General features: G+C 46.4%; 1 protein-coding gene across 1 annotated transcript in view; it reads right to left on the minus strand.

Annotated features, from left to right (window-relative positions):
- Window positions 1–15,516: 15,516 nt before the first annotated feature.
- The window catches only part of CNTNAP2 (contactin associated protein 2), a 2,003,978-nt gene continuing 1,996,064 nt past the window's right edge, over window positions 15,517–23,430 (minus strand). Inside the window, exon 24 of the mRNA XM_040471688.1 lies at window positions 15,517–20,687. Within this exon, the coding sequence (XP_040327622.1) occupies window positions 20,488–20,687 (200 nt within the window). The 3' untranslated portion in view covers window positions 15,517–20,487. The remainder of the gene's footprint in view (window positions 20,688–23,430) is intronic.

Consider the following 23,430-nt stretch of genomic DNA (forward strand, 5'->3'; position numbering starts at 1 on the left):
TTGCCTCGGTCCTGGGGGTCCTGTTTATTTGGGGCAGGCCTCCAGCTAGCTGCTTGGGGGTGGGAAGGGGATGGGGCCCAGCTCCCTGCAGAGGAAGGTGCCCATTTGTAGGCAGGAAGCCACATCCCAGCTAGGCCTGCGGAAATGCAGAATGGCCTCAGGTGCAGAGATTAAGTGGGCTGGGCTGGGGGCGGGTTGGGTGGCCTGGCACCTTTCAGGTCCCCAGAGAGAAGAAAGTTTGGCCTTAAGCTCAGGGACCTCAGTAATCTGCACTGGCTTCATCTTCTTTAACCCAGTATGTCTTGCAATCAACATCCCTTAACTTTTCTTTTGTAAATTATTTTTCTAGGCTTTGTTAATGGGCATCCCAGGGGCCTCCCGGCTGCTTCCACTGAGATGGATGGTGAGCATCTCATGTTTAAGGAGGTCAGCACACGGTGGGGAGCGGGGGGCGCCTGGCCGGCCCAGCCGGTTACGCATCTGACTCTTGATGTCGGCTCAGGTTCTGATTTCGCAGATCGTGAGTTTGAGCCCGGTGTTGGGCTCTGCTCTGACAGTGCACAGAGCCTGCTGGGGATTCCCTCTCTTCCTCGCTTTACCCCTCCGCAGCTCTCCCTCTCTCTCTGAAAATAAATAAACATTAAAAAAAAAAAAAAAAAGAGGTCAACACACTGCTTGGTTGCCTTCCCTTCTTGCCTCAAGTGACCACAACGCATCTTCTGTTGGTGGCCCCACGCAGGGCTCCTGGTGAAAACACGCCCGTGTCGATGGCCAGTGCAGATTCATACCTGCTACATCCAGATGTTCCTGTCACCCGGTGTGACGGGAGGTGGCTGTTCCTGGTGGAACATCCAGAACAATTCTCTCCCTTACCTCCTGTGGCTCTGGCACTGCCCTTGTTGGCTCCTCCCTCAGTCCCTCACACAGCACTTGGTCAAAGATTTTGTGACGATCTGTCTTCAGTTTTGGGTAAAGGCAGAGGGGACGGGCCCCACTTTTTGCTGCCTCGGGAGAGCCCTCCGGGCTGACCATTTTCTACTGCCCTTGTGGTGGGCACAAGTCCTTATAGATAAGGAAAGTGAGACTCCTCCTTCACCAAGGTCCTTCCAAGCCCTGTCACAAACGTTCCAGGAAGAAACGTGACAGCGCCTTGTCCCTGCCTGCGGTGTGTGTAACTCCTCCCTGGGGTGGAGAAGGCCCATCACACTCTGATCAGTAACTTCACTAAAAGTGCTAGTTGGGTTTTGGACTCCATTCCAATGTGTAGACGGGGTTCTCAGACGCCAGCCGGGTGCCCTACCGCTCCATTCTGACACCGGAGAGAGCGTCGGACCCTACAGGTTAAGGTCTCAGTCCCCCAAGACTGTTCCCCAGCCCCCAACTTCAGAGGCCAGTGGAAAGCCCAGGTTGTTGGGCTGACCCACTGGCCACAGATTGAAGGTCCCAACTGCCCCCTCCTTGGGTTTGATTAATTTGCTAGAGTGGCTCACAGGACTCAGAAGCATTTTACTTACAAGACCACCAGTTGATTATAAAAGGATCGAACTCGGGAACAGCCAGATGGAAGAGGTGCACAGAGCAAGGGGTGGGGGAGAGAGCTCAGAACGTCCACATTCTATTTGATCCCCAACCGCGTCCCCAACCGGGAAGCTCTCTGAACCCTGTCCTTCTGTGTGTGTGTGTGTGTGTGTGTGTGTATGGACAGAGAGAGAGAGAGAGAGAGAGAAGCAGGGCTTGAACTCACCAACCACAAGACCTTGACCTGAGCCCAAGTCAGATGCTTAACCGACCGAGCCACCCAGGTGCCCCCTTTGGGTTTTTAATGGAGGGTTCATAACATAATTACAATTCATTAAGTAATGTGATTGATTCAACTTCCGACCCCCCCCTTCCCTCCCCAGAGGTCAGTATGATCGCGGGGTTGGTTGGTTCCCTGGCAACCAGTTCCACCCTTAATTATTTTCCAATGGTCCCCTCGTTAAGGTAAACTCTGGTGTTCTGAATAACTAGGCACCCACTTCACCTTTGTGCCTGCGGGGAGATTTCTGGAAGGAGGACAGGAGACCAAGTAACAGAACAGAAGATATTCTGTTGCTCTTCTGCTCTGAGAAAGAATCTCCTGGCTCTTGGGAGCTGGGAGCCGGGAACCTTTGATGACGACGGAGTATGTATTTCTTATAAATCACAGTGTCGCCATCACAATGTCGCAGGCGCTCTACCCACAAGGGGGCCAAGGTTTTGGTCCTTACCCTGCTAACTTGCCTGCTGGAGACTCGGGAGGAACCAGCTTTTCTGTTCCCAAGACATTTGTAGGTTGTGTGTGACTCACGTTTCTCACCCCCACCACCCGCAGTGATGTATTTTACCTTCCCTTAAGGGGCCCTTCATCCCTGTCCCAGAAGGAAAGCGAGACTGAAGGTTCAAGTTCCTGCACCCTATCCTGGGAGAGTTAGGTACAATTTCTAGTGGGTTTGAGACAATTTCTAGGCAGGGTTTGAGACAAACGTCACCATCGGAACTTGAGAAGAGAATGATATGGAACCAAGATCACGCGCTGCGAGTCTATCAAGAGAAAGTTCTGGGGGCACCTGGGTGGCGCAGTCGGTTAAGCGTCCGACTTCAGCCAGGTCACGATCTCGTGGTCCGTGAGTTCGAGCCCCGCGTCAGGCTCTGGGCTGATGGCTCGGAGCCTGGAGCCTGTTTCCGATTCTGTGTCTCCCTCTCTCTCTGCCCCTCCCCCGTTCATGCTCTGTCTCTCTCTGTCCCCTCCCCCGTTCATGCTCTGTCTCTCTCTGTCCCAAAAATAAATAAACGTTGAAAAAAAAAAAAAGAGAAAGTTCTGAAGTTGTCTCTACATATTTATTTTTGCAATAGCATTGTGATAAAAAGCTAAAGGTGGCGGGGCGCCTGGGTGGCGCAGTCGGTTAAGCGTCCGACTTCAACCAGGTCACGATCTCACGGTCCGTGAGTTTGAGCCCCGCGTCGGGCTCTGGGCTGATGGCTCAGAGCCTGGAGCCTGTTTCCGATTCTGTGTCTCCCTCTCTCTCTGCCCCTCGCCCGTTCATGCTCTGTCTCTCTCTGTCCCAAAAATAAATAAACGTTGAAAAAAAAAAAATTTAAAAAAAAAAAAAAAAAAAAAGCTAAAGGTGGCAATTCAGGGTTATAATCGGATCTCAAACACCTGAGTTTTATAGCCAGGATCTGGAGGCTTTAAGAAGCCCAGTTCCCGGGCTGGGGCGCCTGGGTGGCTCAGTGGGTTAAGTGTCCCACTCTTGGTTTTGGCTCGGGTGAAGATCTCACAGTTTTGGGAGTCCGAGCCCTGAGTTGGGCTCTGAGCTGCCAACACGGACCCTGCTTGGGATCCGCTTGGGATCCTCTCTCTCTGCCCCTTTCCTACTCATGCTGCCTCTGTCTCAAATAAATAACTTAAAAAAAAAAAAAAATCTCAGTCCTCACCATTACCAGGATAAAGCAACGCTGAGTGATGGACCCATAAGCCTGTACGCTGGTGCTCAGTCACAAAATACGTAATCATTCCGTTTTTGTTTGGCACTAATTGCCCAGAATTTTACAGAGGGGGGCAGTGGGGTACCGGGGCCACAGGAGGGGCTTCCGAGGGGACCTGACCCACCACCTGGGAGCTTCCTGACCCACCAGAGGCCATCCCCATGGCACCTGATAAATATCAACCCGATTTATAACCTCACCCTGAGAACGTCACCCTTTTCCTGCACTTTTCAGAACGACCTTTTATGGTATCCCCGGCTCTTTCAGCCTCACGGGACTAACAGAGGCGTAAAGGAAACAGTCTCACAAGCCATTCCTTTGAGGGGCTTTCTCCTTGGCCTGGCTCTTTTGCACTTGAGAAACGGAAGTCATCACAAACCAGGACTGGGGAGAGGTACTCACCTTTCAGATGGAAACGGGGCTCCAGGGTGCGCCAGGAGTCCCAAAAGATGCGATTGAAAGCGTTCTCTGTTCTTCCTGTCTCCCTGCAACCCAGAGGAGGCCGCGTTCCCCCACCTCCAGGCTCCTAGAAGCACAGCCTCCTGTGTTAATCCCTCTCAGGTTTGCAGAGCGTTCCGGAAAGATCCGTGTGCCTGCCAAAGAACAGCATCACCTGTGAAGCTCTCCTTGTGCGCCGGCAGCTGGGGCTCAGGCTGGTGGGTTGAGTCTGAGTGGGACTCGGGTGGGAGGGGCAAGAGGCTGATCTAAGCTGGTCGAGGGGGTGACGGATGACTCTGGAACCAGAATCCCACAGCGCCTGTTTTGGGAACTGAGTTTGTGGATTGAAAAACTGTATCACCCCAAGTTGTTAAGCAGTAGCTCCCATACCTGCCCTCCCCACCCAGTCCCTGGTAACCCCTATTCTGTTTGCTGTCTCTATGAATTTGCTTCTTCTAGATATTTCCGAATCATACGTTCATCCCTTTATGCCTGGCTTATTTCACTTGGTGTAATGTTTTCAAGCTTCCCACATGATTAAGGAAGGGTTTTTTTTTAAAGGAAATTTTTCTTTTTTATGGTTTTTAAATGTTTATTTATTTATGTTGAGGCGGAGCGTGCATGAGCAGGAGAGAGGCAGAGAGGGAGGGAGAAAATCCCAAGCAGGCTCCGCACCGTCAGCACAGAGCCTGACGTGGGGCTCGATCACATGAACTGAGAGATCCTGACCTGAGTTGAAGTCAAGAGCCAGACGCTTAACCGACTGAGCCACCCAGTTGCCCCAAGTCCCGGAGTTTTAAAGACAAGAGACGCCATTGGTTATCTCCACCCATTTTCATTGCGGGGCCCCGTGCTTGGTGCATAGCCCCACTCCATACACATTTGTAGAGTCGCTCGAAGCATCTTGGCACAAATGCCACAAATTAGGCTTGATACAAAGCACACTCCCCAGGCTCGTATTTATTCAATCAAGGCTTTTTGTTTTAAACCACAAAGCATCTTGGCTCCTTTCCTGGCCGGAAATGGAAACTTACCCCACCTGCTTGACCGTCACCCACCTTAGAGCTCCCTCCAGAGGCTGCGGGAGGAACAACTAGAACCACAGACCCTTGCAGCCACAAGACTGGTTTTTCGGCCGTGGTGGCCGTTCCTCCTTTCCTTTTCCAGCTTTTCAGGGTAGACCTGGATAGGAGTCCAGGCAAATACGGTTAAAAGCCCATTTCTCATATTTATGTCTTTCTCTCTCAACCCAGAGGAAAGCCGAGGAAAGGTCTACCTGCTTCAGACAAGCCTGGTTAACAGATGACACTCCGGCTGTGCTGGGGTTTTCAAGAGGCTGTTAGGGAATTGCATTACGGAGTAATACACGCACCCGCACAAAGAATCGCCCGCGACAGGTAATACTCCGGGGGAGAGATAATGAGAGGGAGGAATGAGTCCGGGAAAGGAGGTCATCATCCACCTCTGAGTCCTGAGCCCCTCTCGTTTGGCCTCCGCGGCTGTGGGAGAATGTTATACAGGAGGAACAGGGGTGGGAGTAAAATAGAGGATAGGAGTAAATTATGAAATGTGTTTTATTCAAGATGGGGACATAGAAGTTATTTAAAAGTGGCCCGGCAGATTCGCTGGGATGCCCAGTGTTACGGGCAGATACATCTTAAAACTGTCCACCTCAGGGGCGCCTGGGTGGTGCAGTCGGTTAAGCGTCCGACTTCAGCCAGGTCACGATCTCGCGGTCCGTGAGTTCGAGCCCCGCGTCGGGCTCTGGGCTGATGGCTCGGAGCCTGGAGCCTGTTTCCGATTCTGTGTCCCCCTCTCTCTCTGCCCCTCCCCCGTTCATGCTCTGTCTCTCTCTGTCCCAAAAATAAATAAACATTGAAAAAAAATTAAAAAAAAAAAAAACTGTCCACCTCCTCTCTTTTCCTGCTCCAGGTTAGTATGAAGAAGGGGGGGACGTTTCAGATAACGTCTGGAGAACTGAAACCCAGGAAGCAATATGCACCGGGGGCTGCTTCTGCAACCGTTTTCCAAACTCAATTCTGATTCCCGAGGTTGCTCTCTTTCCCTAACGAGTCCGTCTGCCCTTCGGGAAAACAGGCCGGTCAAGTTCTAGTTAGCGTGATAACCAACCACGCTAGTGTTATACCGTATGGCCCCTGGTATGGCTGTGGCACGATTCGATTTCATGACAGAGCAGACACACAGGTATTTGCCATGCTTTCCCCACAGAACTGACCCCCGTCCATTGTTATAGGCTGAATTGTGTCCCCCTAACATCTGGCACCTGTGAATGTGAGCTTGTTTGGAAATAGGGTCATTGCAGAATGAAATTGGTTAAGATGAGGTCCTACTGGGGGAGAGTGGTCCCTAATCCAATATGCCTGGGGTCCTCAGAAGAAGGGTAGAAGAGACACACAGAGAGGAAGGAGAAGACCAACATGAAAATGGAGTCAGAGATTGGAGAGATGCGGCCACAAGTCAAGGGAAACGTGGGGGCTCCCAGAAGCCGGGAGAGAAAAGGAAGGATTCTCCCCTGGCACCCACACCTTGATTTCCCACCTCTAGGCTCCAGAATTGTAAGAGAATAAATGTCTGTTGTTTTAAGACGTCCAGGTTTGTGATAATCTGTTACAGCAGCCGCAGGAAATGAATATAGCCACGTATCGTGTATGTTATTATCGACAGACATCATTACACTTGGCCATGATTCACTTATGTCTGGGTTCCAAGTCAGTTGGGGACACAGCCAGTCACCTTGTCTCAGCTCACAAATGGGTACGGAGACTGCTTCCGATTGGATGCTGTTGTAGGGCAGGGCCCGCCTTCTTCCTGTGGTGAGGACGTGGGTGGTATTCAGAATAGTTCCTATCCTTGCCAACTGCTCTCCTCTCCGGGATATGTCTCATTCTGATCTGTTCTTGGGGTGAGGCTCGTCACAGTACATTGATGGAAGTCACAAGCGCCCCCAGAGGGCGTCTATGGGTTTGGAGTTCCGTAAGATTCCCATGAATGCGCCCTTGAGCCTCAGTATCTACGATGGGGGCAGTCATTGCCTCATGGAAGCTACTTTGCTTTCCATTTGTATCCGAATAGTCAGGAGACCCCACTGGGTCGTGACACAAGCCCCCTCCCAACACCGGGTCCTGGCAGTAGCCAGTGTTATTTGTTGAGGTTACCAGACTGACTTCATCAGTTTTTGTTGTCCTGCCAGGCTGACTCCTTCAGGGGCACCTGGGTGGCTCAGTCAGTTGAGCCTCCGACTTTGGCTCGGGTCATGATCTCACGGTCTGTGAGTTCGAGCCCCACGCTGGGCTCTGAGCTGGCAGCTCAGAGCCTGGAGCCTGCTTTGGGATTTTCCCTCTCACCTCTCTCTCTCTCTCTCTGCTCCTACCCCGCTTGCACTCGCTGTCTCAAAAAATAAACTTAAAAAAAAAAAAAAGTGACTTCAGTTCGTCCCACAAAGCCTAGGCCAGCACCTGTCTCTCTTAAAGCCCTTTCCTGTCTCGTGGGCCAGTGTTTAATCCATCAGCACGTTGTTGCCACCGTGTACAAAGGACTCGAGTACCGTTAGAATAGACGCTTTATACCCCAAGACGCTGGGGCCCCCTTTCTAGGATTGGTTGAGTGGTGTAAGTGGGCGTCCCACTTAGCTCACCTGTAATAATCTTGCCTTGTTCGAATTGTGTCATAGGCCAAGCTGGTTTCCCCCGGGGCACCTGCTTGGTTGCCTCCGCCGGGGATTATGTCTGGAGATGGTCAGTGCGACAACCTACGTGCGTGGGTCACATGACCCCACGTCTGCTAGTCGCCCCTTGCCCCGCAATTGTTCCAGAGAATAGTCATCTTCTCGAGAAGAATGAATATTCCTCCCCCCTCCCCCGCCCCAATTAATCACATAAGGCAGGACTGGCGTCAAGGCAAGTGATTTAAAAAAAAAAAATTTTTTTTTTTCAACGTTTATTTATTTTTGGGACAGAGAGAGACAGAGCATGAACGGGGGAGGGGCAGAGAGAGAGGGAGACACAGAATCGGAAACAGGCTCCAGGCTCCGAGCCATCAGCCCAGAGCCCGACGCGGGGCTCGAACTCACGGACCGCGAGATCGTGACCTGGCTGAAGTCGGACGCTTAACCGACTGCGCCACCCAGGCGCCCCAAGGCAAGTGATTTTGATGCAGAATAAATTCGGCTCTCTGCTTTGCTCTATTTGCCAGTTTCATGTTTTTAAGATGATTCACGTTGACTCATTTTTCCCTCCCATATGTCCTGGACTTGTACTTTATAACACCAGACGGGGGATACTAATTAAACTTTAGAGTTTGCTCCCGCGGTGCAGAAACAGAGATCCGTAATGACAGGTCTGGCGGTAATCAATGTATCTGCTGCACTCGTAATGATTTAAAGGGAACGCCATGGTTACCGCTTGGAATAAAAGTGAATGAGCTCTGTAAATTTAATTTAGAGGACTTATAACTTGATCATCCAGAAATACATTACAGACGCTGCTGTATTTTTGACAAAAAGCCCGAGGCGTGTTTCTGGCAAGATCTGGGATTTAACCAGGGACCTTTACTTCACGGTGAGGCCAGTAATAGGTGACGCCCGCCCACTGGCCCAGCTTCAGACCATCACTGCCCCAGCGGAGGGGCCGCTCTGGTCCCACTTGGAATCCACTTCAAAATCATTCGTTCACAATTAATGCCTGTTATTCCGTCCGCGAATCGAAAGTCCAGCTAGGGGCAAAGGCATCGGCAGGTCAGTCCGGAGGCAGACTAATTGTTTTTTGAAATCACACACGGGAGGAACGAGGCATCGTCTTTTTTTTTTTTTTTTTTAATTTTTTTTTTCAACGTTTATTTATTTTTGGGACAGAGAGAGACAGAGCATGAACGGGGGAGGGGCAGAGAGAGAGGGAGACACAGAATCGGAAGCAGGCTCCAGGCTCTGAGCCGTCAGCCCAGAGCCCGATGCGGGGCTCGAACTCACGGACCGCGAGATCGTGACCTGGCTGAAGTCGGACGCTTAACCGACTGCGCCACCCAGGCGCCCCTAGGCATCGTCTTCTTAACCCCTCTGAGAAGCGGTTGGTGTGTGTTAACCCGGAGGGTGGGAGGAGACAGGCAGATCCCCCTCCCCTAGGTTTCCTGCGGTTCTAGAACATAAGCAATGTTACTGTGCGTAGAGAACAGAAACGCTCTGCTCTCAACTCTCCCTGCCCAGCGCCTTTGTCCATTTGCTAATATTTATTTACCAAATTACCGCCCTCTCTGTGACATTTCCCGCCGTATGTCCATGCATCGGTCCTCTGTGGTTCTTGCTTTAAATGTGCTCTCCTGCGACAGGACTCGTGATCTCGCTGTCTCCCCCCCACACCCTGCCCCCGACCCCCTTGCAGTCTGAGAGCGAAGCGGGTACTTCTCAGAATGTGGTGTTTTGTCATCATGTGTCCAGACAACGTCTCTTTTGTTTTGTTTTGCTTTCCTTTGTTTTATTTTCCATCGCGTCCCCACTCCTGTTTCATTCTCCCCACGGGTAATGACTCGAATATTTTATTATATGTGTAACATATTTTCTAGAAGGTTGTATATGTATATATGCACATATATGCATCCTTAATTATTCATGTGCTCTTGCAAAACGTTTTGCTGTTCTGCGTGTAGGTTTTTCATTTTAATAAACTCTACTGTTTTGTGGGTCTAGTTTTATTTCCTACACTTTCCGCTCTGAACTGTATTTTGATGACGTAAGACTTAATGTTGCTGTATACGTATCTAGTTTGTTACTTCTACGGGCTGTAAGGCCTTCACCTTCTCTCACATGACAAATTTCCTAGGGACAGACACTTGAGATGCCTGCCACTCTTGGCCACCCCAGGCACTCTTACGGGTGGGTGTCCTTATACATGTCCCTTCATGGATCTTTGCAAGAATTTCTCTGGGGGGGGGTGGTTATCACTCGTTAAAAACATTTTATTTTTCATTTTTAAAGTTTATTTATTTATTTTGAGAGAGAGAGACAGAGAGGAAGAGGGGCAGAGAGAGGGGGAGAGAGAATCCCAAGCAGGCTCTGTGCTGTCAGCACGGAGCCCGATGCAGGGGCTCGAACCATGAGATCACGATCTGAGCCAAAGTCATGACTCGGAAGCTTAACCGACTGAGCCACCCAGGCCCTCCGCTTTTTTTTAAAAAGCTAGCATTAATGGAGAGCTTACAATATGTCAACACTGTTCTAAGCACTTCCCATGTACTGAGTAATCCTTACAGAAGGATTTCCCATGTGGTAAATTGTGTTACTGTCCCCATTTTACAGACGAAGACAATGACGAACAGGTCAAGGGGCTAGTAAGTGGTCACGCAGACTCTGAACATGTTTACACCATGCCGCACGCTCGTCAGATCCCGGCTGCACGAACACCACCGACGTGAACATCTTCAGACATGACTTTCAGGGACGAATTTGCGAATCTGGGGGGATGCGATCCCGCAGCTGGCGTGGGGCCCCCTCCTGCCCCTCAAGCAACTTCTAGAATCAGCCCCTACACTATCTTGTTCAGAGCGTTTCAGCCCCGGGCCTGCGGTAAGAGGGACGGACGGGAGAGAAACCTCAGGCCTGGCGGAGCCGCTCACACCCCTGGAGTTTTGCTCCTCAGGTCGCCCTGAAGGCCGACGATGCTGGGGGGCCCGGCTGGAGCTGGGGGTACAGTCCCGCGGCCCCGCGGAGGGGGGGTAGTGGTCTGCGAGGGCCTCCCCGGCAGGAGAGTGCAAGGTCAGGGCGCGTCTCCGTCGGGCACCTGGGCCTCGCCCTGGCACAGCCCTTTCGGGCCTCATCTCCCCAGTCTCCTCACAGGGTCTACACTTCCTTCTTGCTTCTGCGGCCTTTCCAGGTGCACCGAGGGAGGCAGCCAGCAGGCCGTGCAGTTTTCCATCTCATCAAGCAGCCTGTTGGTCTTTGCTTGAGATTCTAGGATTTGGGCTGAACTTCAGACTCTCTCTCTCTTTTTTTTTCCATTCTTTCTTTTCTTTTATTCCTTTTTTTTTTTTTCAGTTTTTGTTTAAATTCCAGTTAGTTAACCTATAGTGTAATTTTGGTTTCGGGAGTAGAACCCAATGATTCATCACTTACATATGACACCCAGGGCTCAGCACAGGTGTCCTGAATGCCCACACCCATTTAGCCCATCCCCCACCCAGCTCCCCTCCAGCAACCCTCCGTGCGTTCTCTGCAGTTAAGAGTCTGTTTTATGGCTCCCCGCTTGCCTCTCTCCCCCCGCCTGGTTCGTCTGTTTTGTTTCTTAAATTCCACATACGAGTGAATTCATATATTTGTCTTTCTCTGACTTATTTCGCTTAACGTAATTACACTCAAATTCTGGTTGTTGCAAATGGAAAGAGTTTATTCTTTTTGATGGCTGAGTAATATTCCACTGTGTGTGTGTGTGTGTGTGTGTGTGTGGGTATTTATACACCACATCTTCTTTCTCATTCATCAGTTGGTGGACATTTGGGCTCTTTCCACACTTTGGCCATTGTCCATAGCGCTGCTAGAAACATTGGGGTGCATGTGCCCCTGCGAACCTGCTCACACCTGTCAGAGTGGCTGCCATTAACGACACCAAAACAACACACGTTGGCTAGGATGCGGAGAAAGAGGAACCCTTCTGCACTGCTGGTGGGAACGCCAACTGGTGCAGTTGCTCTGGAAAACAGTATGGAGGTTCCTCAAAAGGTTAAAAATAGAACTACCCTACGACCCAGCAATGGCACTACTAGGTATTTACCCAAAAGGATACAGAATCTAGTGCTGTAACCGGAAAGATAAGACCAAATCATTTCCCTCTTGAGTCACACACACACAAATGTTGGAAGCAATTCCGCCTTCCCCCCTATGATGCCCTAGTGGAACCCTCAGTGGTGCTTGATTTTCTGTCAATCTGGCCTGTTTCTGGTGCCCAGGCGGTTGATCACGTACTAGTCTACTTGTAGCTGTGAAGGTTTTCTGCATATGTGATTAACAATTACAGTCAGCTGACTGCAAGTAAAGGCGATTATCCTCCATAAAGTGGGTGGGCCTCGCTTAATCAGCTGAAGGCCTTAAGAGGAAAAAAAAACCTGAGGGTTCCTGAAGAAGGAGTCATGCCTCAAGACCACAGCAGAGGAGTCCTTCCTGGGATTCCAACCAGCCAGGCTGCCTTATGGATTTTGGATTTGCCAACCGCAGTTAGAAGCACTAATTCCTTTAGATAAATCTCTCTCTTGCTCCTACTAAGTCTGTTTCCCTAGAGGACCTTGCCAGATACGCTGTAAAAACCTTCAAGTTGTGGTGTTTGAGTCTCTCCAGCTCAGAACTGGGTCAGAACAAACGGTCACATAGTGGGTGGCGTCTTCTCCCTTCCTCTTTCCAGACACACTGACTCTCTGTGTCTAAGTTCCAAGCTCACTGTGACCTCGGGGCTTTTGTACCAGTTGTTCCCTTATCTAGAACGAGGCCTCCTTTCATCTTTGAAAGACTCATTCAGTTCTCAGCTTCACTGTCCCCTCTGTGGAGTCCTTCCCCACCGCCAGTTGGAAGCAGTTATTAAAATGAACTAAAATAAATCCCCTGCCTGCCTGGGGTGGTTCAGTCGGCTGAGCGTCCGGCTCTTGATTTCGGCTCAGGTCACGATCCCAGGGTCGTGGGATCAAGCCCCGCGTCAGGCCCCCTGCTGGGTGTGGAACCTCCTTGAGATTCTTTCTCTCCCTCTGCCTGTCTTCCCAGCTCACGCTTGCTCTCTCCTTCCCTAAAGTAAAAATAAAAGGACTCCCCTGACTAGAAGTTATCTTTTCTTCCATATTATTTATTTATCTGCTTGTTATCTTTCTCCTCCCGCTAGAACCCAAGTTTCCTGAGAGAAGGGATGCGTCTTCTTGATCTCTAGGGAATCCTCAGTGTCGAGAATAGCACCGCGTGCACATGAGGGTGTTCTGTAAAGATTTAGTAAATTAATTATGATTCCATAATCTTGATTTCCCTTTATTTTTATTTTTATTTATTTATTTATTTTTTTCAACGTTTATTTATTTTTGGGACAGAGAGAGACAGAGCATGAACGGGGGAGGGGCAGAGAGAGAGGGAGACACAGAATCGGAAACAGGCTCCAGGCTCCGAGCCATCAGCCCAGAGCCCGACGCGGGGCTCGAACTCACGGACCGCGAGATCGTGACCTGGCTGAAGTCGGACGCTTAACCGACTGCGCCACCCAGGCGCCCCTTGATTTCCCTTTAAAATCCATGTGGTGAGGTCACTGTTGAAATAATTTCAGTTATTTTTGGAAGATAATCATGTGTTGTTGGGTTGGGTTTTTTGCCCCTAACAAGTCTTACCAGCTCCACTATAAAGTATTTTTCCCCCTGATTTGTCCTAAATGTGCCTTCTCCCTGGCTTCAAAGGTTGCCCCTAGTCTGGATATATTGGCACTCCGGGGGGTAACCTCATACTTACCCTCTCTCTCTAGCTTTCGTGATTGAGAAGCTTGCTTTTGTGTCCCAGGTTAGAGGTCATCTTCCCAGACTTAAGAATTTTATCTGCTAAATTGCTATTTGTGAACACAAAACGACTTCATTGTTTTCATCCTCTTGGCCTTTTTCATGTCTTTCATATCTTCGGTTAAATTTCATAATTTTGAGGGGCACATGGGTGGCTCAGCGGGTTGAGCATCTGACTTCAACTCAGGTCATGATCTCACGGCTTGTGAGTTCGGGCCCCACATCAGGCTCTGTGCTGACAGGTCGGAGCCTAGAGCCTGCTTTGGATTTTGTGTCTCCCTCTCTCTCTGCCCCTCCCCTGCTTGTGCTCTGTTTCTCTCTGTCTCTCAAAAATAAATGTTAAAAAAATTTAAATTTCATTATTTTGAATTTCTATTTCTAGAAGAAATGGCTAACTTTCTCATACCTTAGGTCAAGGGACTTAAAAAATGTTGGTTTCATTCCTTTGGAGAAGACTTGGTGTATGTTTTTGTTTTGTTTTGTTTTTAGAGAGAGAGAGCGTGAGCAGAGGAGAGGGCCAGAGGGGGAGAGAGAGAGAGAATCCCTTGCAGGTTCCATGCTCGCCACAGAGCCCAATGTGGGGTTTGATCCCATGACCCTGGGATCATGACCTGAGACAAAATCAAGAGTTGGATGCTCAACCAACTGAGCCACCCAGGCATCCCCGGAATATGTGTATATTTGCCCCATCTCAAGAGATTCTACTTACGTACACCCAGAGGATGAATGAAGATGGATGTAAAGGCCATGGAAATGCAATCAAGAAAGTTGTGTTCTCTTCCCGGTCCTATGCAGTCATGCTGGGTATGTTTGTGGCGCGGTGGGGGGGGGGGGCGGTGGGGAGGGAAGTGTTGCCGGGAGAGAGGGACCATTAAGGCACAAGGATTATTTAGCTCAGGCTTCACTGAATTTGTGATTTCAGAGTGACCAAGGCCAAGTGAGCACGTGCTAATGATTACTCATAACACTTGCTATAAAGAGCTGGCTTTCTGCTTAGGTTCACACAAACCCCTTCTCAAGACAGAACACAATGATCTCCTCTTCTCTATGTTCTGGTAAACCCACCATGCCATGTCATTACTGACAAAGAGTGAAATCCCCCCTACAAGTCTCCCTTCGGCCCCTTCTCTACTTTTATACCCCCATTTACTCAACAGATCCTGCCTTGTGCCAAAGGAAGGTACTGTCCTCCTGCAAATTACTGATCTCGATGTCTACACGGCGCATGGTAGGTGGTACTGGGAAGGGAGGTAAGCGTGCTGTGGCTCACACGTTCTTGGCGGAGATGTTAAGGCCTAACACGCCCGCTCACTCCTTTAAAATGTGCTGTGAACTTTCATAAGTGCTGGCTTTCTTTACTCAAGGGACTTTCTGATATTCTCCACCTGTTGGGTCACACCAGTAAAGCAGGATCATTACCAAGAGCTTTCTAGAAGACTTGAGTATCATTGCGATAGACTGGCCTCGGGAATTGCTAAGGAGCAGAGAGGTTGGGCTTTTAACTGGGAATTCACACTGATTTGGTATACGTTGAAATGCTTCACTGAGAATTGATTAAAAGGAAATGGCTTCCCAATGTTAACTGAAGACCAGCAAATAGGAGGAATAATTTAGGACTACGGCTCTTAACGCATCTGGAGTGCACTTAGAAAGACACGTTGCACATCTCTGTTGTCTGGTTGACTGGCCTGAATCTATTTGCCCATTATCCAGTGTTACTCCCTCATTCTAAGCAAGGCTCGGAATGTATTCTGGACGTCACTTAACTCTAACTGCATTTTATCAAGCTGTGTGTAAATTAATCTAAAACATGGAGCCAATATCCATTATGCTACATTAAGAAAAATGGGGGAGGGGAGGCACATGTGGCCCAAGAAGGTTAACGACGAACGCGTCCACGGAAGACCCGTCTTTGAAGAGTGACTGTACCGCTGTAGTTTTGGGAAAGATTATATTCCCAACAGATGTATGTTCCAGTGCCCGGAACTTTCTTCACTGAAAGTTGAAAATGGCTTCTGAGAGAATCAAGTGGAACAAAACACAAAGAATCGCTTTTAGGATAATTAAAACTATTTTGGATTTTTTATTTATCAATCTGGTTTCTAATATAATTTCAGTTAAATGAAAGACATTCACAAAGGATATTAGGCATACATACATAGTTTCCTTCTTTCATTGTAGTTTAACATGCTGTTGCTTTTAGAGAGTGAACTTTTGTGTCATTTCGCAGGGTGGAATCCTAATCGACTTTACAGAAAGAATACTTAGCCCAGCTTTTCACAACCCTGACCTCCGCAGTCACGATGCTCACTGAAAAAAATGCAAAAACCCAACCAAACTTAGAATCAGTAACATCTGAACTGTTTCTTGGCCTACTTTGAGAGGATGTCTTCATAGCCATGTTAGAACCCAGCGGTGGCTGTTTGGAAATAAACTGAACTTGGAAACGTTGCAGGCCACCTGTGTAGACCTGATCTTAAAGCACATTTTCATCTGGAAAGTGACCTTGGAAGTGCATGTTGGATATTAATACCTGTGCGCTCAGGTATCTTTATAATCTGCCAGTCCTTGCTCCACGGGAGATAATCAACTTTTCAACACGGTTTCCCTATTTCATCGACAATGACTTCTACATACCACGCATACCCAGAAAATACTGCTGTGAAAGACATCTATTCTAAAGTTTCCAACATTATCATGCAGGGCGTATGTAGTGTAGGCACGTTGCCACTAGGCTACACGGAAAAATCACATTTGTTTCTTGTGTCGTCTTATGTACGAGCCAGCCCAATTGCATTGGGGGCATGTGTAAGCTGTAAGTCCCATCTGGGTGGGGACGCAGGGCTTTGTGCATGCGAAGTTCTGATTTCTCTGGCCTTCGGATGTTGCATCTTCCAGTATTGACAGGTTAGGTCCTGGGCAGTCTACGTGATTAACAATTTAGCAGCTGTACAGCAATGCCTCACAAGTCTGCACACTCCCGGATGTGGGCACATTGTTCATTTGGTGTGTCTTACAACCACAGGCCAGAGGGTAAGTCTTCCAGAGGGCTCCACTGACTTGGGTCTTTATATTTGGGTGTCAAAGGACGCTGCAGTCAAGACTCAATGGCCCCTCACGATTGTCCTATTAAGTGGGCAGAGCAGCTGTATCTTAAATATGGGGCAAAGAGGGACCAAGGTTCACCAGTCTGACAAAGATCACGTGGCAAGCCAGGGAGAGAGAAAGGGTGAGGACTCTATCAGCTGATGCCCAGGGTCTACGCTCACCATATCATTTTAAACATGGCGCTCGTTGGTTTCAGCCCCAATCAGCTAGAGGTGCTGTCTGTCTCTCATCTATTTCAGGATCAGCTGGTTCTATTGTCACTAGTAACTTAGGACCTGTTTTTGGCTGGCTAACTGGCATCCAATTTAATAACTGCTGCCTTTCTTTTTGAAAACTGCTGGACAGGATGATGAAAAGGAAACAATATTAAGCGGTTTAAATGAGGTGCTAATTGTTTAGAGGCATAAAGAGACCTTTGCAATGCTTACCCCATACAAGGAAGGAGAGGGAAAAAAAGAGCAGATCCCGTAATAGAAGGAAAGAAAAGTTTCTTCCGGACGCCACGCTGACACTGCGTTTTCCTATTTGGTAGCTACTTTTTCCTTCGGCGCTTCCTATGGTGTGTGTCTTTGTGCCCAGCTCTTTGAGGGCATCTGGGGGCGGCTCCACAGACGTTCAACAGTAACATTAAGATCTACTCTTTGGCTCATGCCAGTTCTTTTTCCTATGCCTCTGAATCCCTGCTCCTGTTAGTAAAGGATGCTTGTTCATCAAACTCAGGGTAACGGGAAACTGTCCAACAAAGGCCCTCCAAACCCTTGTTTCTAGCTCCCATAGCCTTACACATTAAGAAGGATCAGAGAAGAACTTGACAATGTAACTTCTCACCTCCTAAGCTAAACTGTTACTACGACAGTTTCCTTGTGCTCTAGGGAATATGTTATTTTGAGAGCTGAGAATGGCACCGATCTTGCTTTCAAAGTCCTGCTCCTACCTCGTCAAAACCTAGATGTTTGCTTTCTACGTGGAAGATGCTTCCTGTACAAACTTAAGTCAGCCATCAGTTCTTCCTGAAACCTTAAAGCAGCTTCTTGTTTCTGAATTTTTTTCTTTTTGTTTTTGTTTATTATTTAAAGAGGTTGCCACTAGCCCTCTGGACTAGAATGATAATGGACTGGGACAGAAGAATGTCAAGGTTTTGCGGGATGTGACTGACAAAGCAAGATTAGACATGGAGCTTGGATCACGATATCGTGAGCTTTCAAGGGAGGGAGCATCGTCCTGAGATTTCAAGGGAGGGAGCTGGAAAAAAAGAGATGTTTCTTTATCTTCACATAAATTACTGACCATTTAGAACGTACTGGATATGGCCTTCATAGATACATTTAGGACTTTTGGTGAAGCCCACAATCCCAAAGAGAAGCCAAGGATTTCCAGCACTCCCTTGGCACTTAACTTAGTTACTTAATACCTTATCTACGTTTTTGTGTCTTGTCTGCTGGCCGGACTTACCCCCTTAAGGGCATACTGTATGTCTTAACGGCAGTGACATGGGAGACCCACTGAGCCCTCAGTCAGTCCAGTGCCCTAGGTTTGCAAATTTGGTGAAGGAAGTGTTGGGTTTTATTTTTCACCTTTTGAGGCAGGAAAGAGGGAAGAAGAGAGTGAAAAGAAAGGGTAAGGCCGTTTTAGTGTCAGGGACTGTTTTTGATTGTTTTAACCCCTTAATCATTTTGGGAAGAAAGGGAAAATGCTGACACAGTGCATAAAGAAGAAAGCTATCACGGGAAACGCCAGAAACAATACATTTCCATCTGGCATTATTTGTGAAGTGCAAAATTAATAGCTATAAAGCAGGTTTAAAACAAATTCTAAAAAACCTTTCTACAAAACATAATGTTTAAAATTTGCTTTCGTAATTTGATAATACACAAAACAGCCCTTAATGGTAGTCATCAAAACAGGCTTTGTTTTTAACATGTCACTTGGGTTCTCCTGTTCTGCTCTTTAGTCGTACCACGTACTTTTCATTTAACAACGTGTATTATGGAATAATGATCAAGACGTCTTTAAGGTAAGGGTGCTCGTGACAGTGGCTGAGGGTCAGCAACTGTGAAAGGCGTTCCGATTCCCTTTTGTTCTGTTACCTCGACTCTGATGGGAATGAACTGGTCCAGTATCTCCTTTGGAATGTGTCATATACAGGTGCAGGGGGCCCTTGGCAACTCTAGATAACAGTTTTCATTACCCAAGAAACTGAGATCCTCCAAAAAGCAAAGGCATACTGAGAATCTTGAAAAATACGTACATATAACCCTAACAAACTAGAATATCCATTTTATTGAGGCACGCTGTCAGAAAAACAGCAATAATACTTTTTGAACCTCATCTTACATGCTTCCAGGAGGAGAAGGAAAAAAGGGATCCTACTGAATTCCTCAAAATGTTGGAGTCTGAAAAAAATTTTTAAAGTACTTACTCAGAGTCTGAACTATCATGATCATAAATGGTAGTCATTCTAGACATAGCTTGTGTAATTTACAAAAAGAGATCAATGAAATTATTTCTTGGATGCTTCAATAGGAGCTTTGTCCCATCTATTTACGCACAAAGTCTATCATTTTTAAATAAAACCAACGAGTTCTTTGTTGGAACAAGTTGGTCAAGATTCCTGATTAGACTGAGGTGTGACTAACTAGACGTGTCCATTCTCTGAGAAGCAACAGTCAGTTATCAGGTTGGTCATGAACCTAAGGTTCAGATGTATCTGCCAAAGAGGTCCCTGAATCGTGGCAGTGTGTCTGTTTAGGATGGAACGATACATGGATTAGATGATGGAAAATACGGCAGTATTTTCCATATGATTCTGGAGTAAAGCAATAATAATAGCAATCATAACCTGGCTTTATTGTGGCGTGTCCATTTGGAGGACATGGTCTGCTAGGATTTTGTCACAAGGGCTTAAAAACTAAGATTTAAAGCAAGATAAGAAGAGCAACCTAATTTATGCATCATTCATTAGAAAGTGTCCACACTCTTGCTACAACTCTAAAAGGAACAGAGCAAACAAATCATAGCATCTGGCTCTAATTCCCCACCGAGGTGCCCCCACACACATACAGTGTAACCTAACATGATGTAGGTAAAGCAGAGGAAAAATCTTTTGTAACAGCTGGTCACCACCGCATTGTAGCTGACAGTCACAGGTCATGAAGAGGTCTAAGACTATGCACACGGAACAGTATTAGCTTGTAGAATCTGATGAAAAATAAAACCAACAATCCCAATATACGAAACTACTTCCCCTGGTTCTTAATGCTTCTCTCTGCTGTGTTAGTTGTGTTGTTACACAACAGGTGCCATATGCTCACTTCCTTCAGTGCTTTAGGTGGAAATGCTCAGAGAATAGGCATAGATTGAGGTCTCTTTGAAAACTGGCAAACAATAGGTTCTGTTGGCCCCTTCCTTTCCTTTTCCAATTTACAGGACACCAAAAGAAATAGCATATGAACACGAACTAGTTACTACGACAGCCCATTAAAAATTGACTATATGCAAAAGGAAGAGAATGCTGGAGGCCATGTGCATCAACTTTTCTCAAGAAAAAAAATATCCACATTCTAAGGGCTCTTAAAAATGTAGAAAACTTGCCCTGTTACCATGGGTTTTTAGAACACCTCTAAACACACACAAAATAAGACAGTATTACCTACAAATTTCAATTGTTTCTTAAACTCTAAAAGCATTTTTTGTATTATTTTGATTTGATACAGACAGGGAAACTCAGCTATAAAGAAATATTAAAAAGTACTTTTTGTGGCGATCAGTCTCCAGAATTTTCTGTTGCTTGCCTCCCCCGACTTGTGCTGATATTTTAAGGATGTGCTCAAGAGTATAAAGTAGGGTGCACTTTTGTCCCGTTCCCTCCTCCCGAATAGCTAGCCCCTCCCTCTCCCACAGCCAAATAGCCACCCCTCAGATGAGCCATTCCTTTTTGCTTTCGTCAATGGTCTCTGTGAAATTGGGGTCGTTGTTCATGATGGCAGCATCCGCGCTCTCTGCTGACTCTGCTCCCTTTGCTTCATTGGTGTGGTAGGTGCCCTTGTGGCGGAACATGTACCGAATGAGGAAGACCAAGGTGCAGAGAATGGTGAAAATCACCACAGCGATGACACCTGGTGGAGGCAGGAGAGGCACTGGAGGTTAAACAGACCTTGTATACATCCCTCCAACACCACTTTCCTCGTGTTGCCATGGTTCTCTCTCATGCCACCCTCCCCCACACAAAACACCAGCAACACACATGGACAGGACTGAAAGGAGATTAGACCAATTCACAGTTATATTTGGAGATCTTAATGCTATTCTCTGAGGAACTGACAGACAGTTAAACAGATGAGGAGGAACTACTGCTCAACTCATTTTATGAGGCCAGCATTATCCTGATAGCAAAACCAGACAAACACATCACAAGAAAACACAACTATGGGGCAACAGTCCTCTTTAATAAAATTTTAGCAAATCAAATCTGGCAATGTGTGGCAGAGAATATATTATGGTGAAGGGGTGTTAATTCTAGGAATGCAAGTCTGGTTTATCATTAAAAAACAAAGCGATGTAATTTACCACATTAAAGAAATATAGGAGAAAAAGCATATGACAAATTTCAACCTCCATTCATTGTGAAGCCTCTCAGAAAGTATCAGTAGAAGGAAACTTTCTCAACCTGATAAACTTCATCTACGAGAAACCTACAGCTAATACCCTAGTCAATACTAAAAGAGTAAACATATTCTCTCTAAAACAGGAAACAATGGAAGCAAGTCCTCTCTCTCAATGTACCAGAAATCCTTGTCAGTGCAATAAAACAAAAAAGAAATAAAAAGTGTACAGACTGTGAAGAAGTAAAATTTTTCTCTATTCTCAGGTGACATGACCATCTCTTAGAAAATCCTAAGTAATATATATATATGTGAAGTGTCTAGAACTAACAGTAAATTTAGCAAGGCCACAAAAATCAACTGTATTTTTATATACTAGCAAGAAAATACTTGGAAGAACATTTAAAGTAATAAAAACTTAAAAAAGTAATAAAACAATACCATTTATAATAAAACAAATTGAACACAGTTGTTCAAGGCTGTGTTCGCTCAAAACCACAAAACCTTACTGACAGAAATTAAAGACATAGATAAATGGATGGATAGACCACCTTTAAGAGCCGAAGCACTCAGTATTGTTTTGATGTCCATTTATAGACCTAATGCAATCCCAATGAAAATCTCAGCAAACTTTTTCTTTGGTAGAAATTTATAAGTTGATTCTAAATTTTATATGGCAATAAAGTAAAGGGTCCAGAATAGCCAACGTAATTTTGAAAAAACAAAAAAGAAATAGCTGGAGAATGCATGTTGCTGTCTCAAGACTTAGTATAAAGGTAAAACAATACAGCAAGCATGGTATTGGGTAAAGAAAGATATATAATACATCAACAAAACACAACAGAGTCCAGAAAACAGACATACACATATATGGTCTATTGATTTTTGACAAAAGTGCCAAGGAGATTAAATTTGGAAAAAGTATATAGTCTTTTCAACAAGTAGTTTTAGAATAACTGGATATTAGTTTGGAAAATAATGTCTTTGACCTTTATCTCATGCTATGTACCAATGTTAACTCAAAGTGATTACAGACTTAGTTAACAGAAACCAAAGCTATAAAAGTTCTAGAAGAAAACATAGGAAGAAATCTTCACAATCTTGAAGAGACATATCATTAAAATAGAATTAAAAAAAAATCGCAAGCCATAAAAAGATTAAAAAAATAAGACTTCATCAAAATTTAGATTTCTTGCTTTAAAAAAAAATACCACTAAGAAAATGAAAAGGCATGTCACAGATTGGAGAAAATATTCACAATACATATGTCTGACACAGGACTTGAACTATCTAGAAAATAAAAAAAACTGTTATAACTCAAAAGAAGTCCAATAATCCAGTTAAAAGATGGGGAAGGAGTTTTTATTTTTTATTTTTTAAATGCTTATTTTTGAGAGAGAGAGAGAGAGGGAGGAAGGGAGAGAGGGAGAGAGAGAGAGAACAATGAGCGGGGGAGGGCAGGGAGAGAGGGAGACACAGAATCTGAAGCAGGTTCCAGGCTCTGAGCTGTCAGGACAGAGCCCAATGCAGGGCTCAAACCCACAAACTGGGAGATCATGACCTGAGCCAAAGTTGGACACTTAACCGACTGAGCCACCTAGGCACCCCGGAGAAAGAGTTTTAAACAGACACTTCACAAAAGATTTAGAAATGGCAACAGGCACATGAAAAGACGCTCAGGGTTATTAATCATCAGCTCATTGCACATTAAAACTGCAACGAGCTACCACTACTCATCCACTGGAGTGGCTCAAATTAAGAAGACCGACAATACCAAGTGCTGATAAGATTGTGGAGCAAGCCTGGCCTGTCAGATAGGAACTGCGGGGATGTAAACGGTTCAACCGTTTTGGAAAACTGTATGGCAATTTCTTACAGAGTCTAGTCTCCACTTTCTGTCACACCTGGCAACTGCACTCCCAGGAACTACCAAAGAGAAATGAAAACTTATGTTCACATAAGACTTCAACAAGAATACTCATAGCAGCTTTATTCAAAATAGCTCAGACCTGGAAACAAACCAAACAGCCACAGGTGAGCAGATAAAATGAATTCTAGTACATTCACACAGCAAAACACAACTTGGCAATAAAAATGAACAGCCTATCGATTCATGCAACCATGTGGACAGACCTCAGAAACATGACGTTGAGCGAAAGAAGGCACGAACAGATGACATACTCTATGATTCCATTTCTACGCCACTCTAAAGGAGGTAACAGTTATCAACACGGCAAAAAGCAAATCAGAGGTGGCC

This window comes from Herpailurus yagouaroundi, unplaced genomic scaffold, assembly GCF_014898765.1.
Source record: "Herpailurus yagouaroundi ecotype Mexico unplaced genomic scaffold, PumYag 100, whole genome shotgun sequence".
Lineage (NCBI taxonomy): Eukaryota > Metazoa > Chordata > Mammalia > Carnivora > Felidae > Herpailurus > Herpailurus yagouaroundi.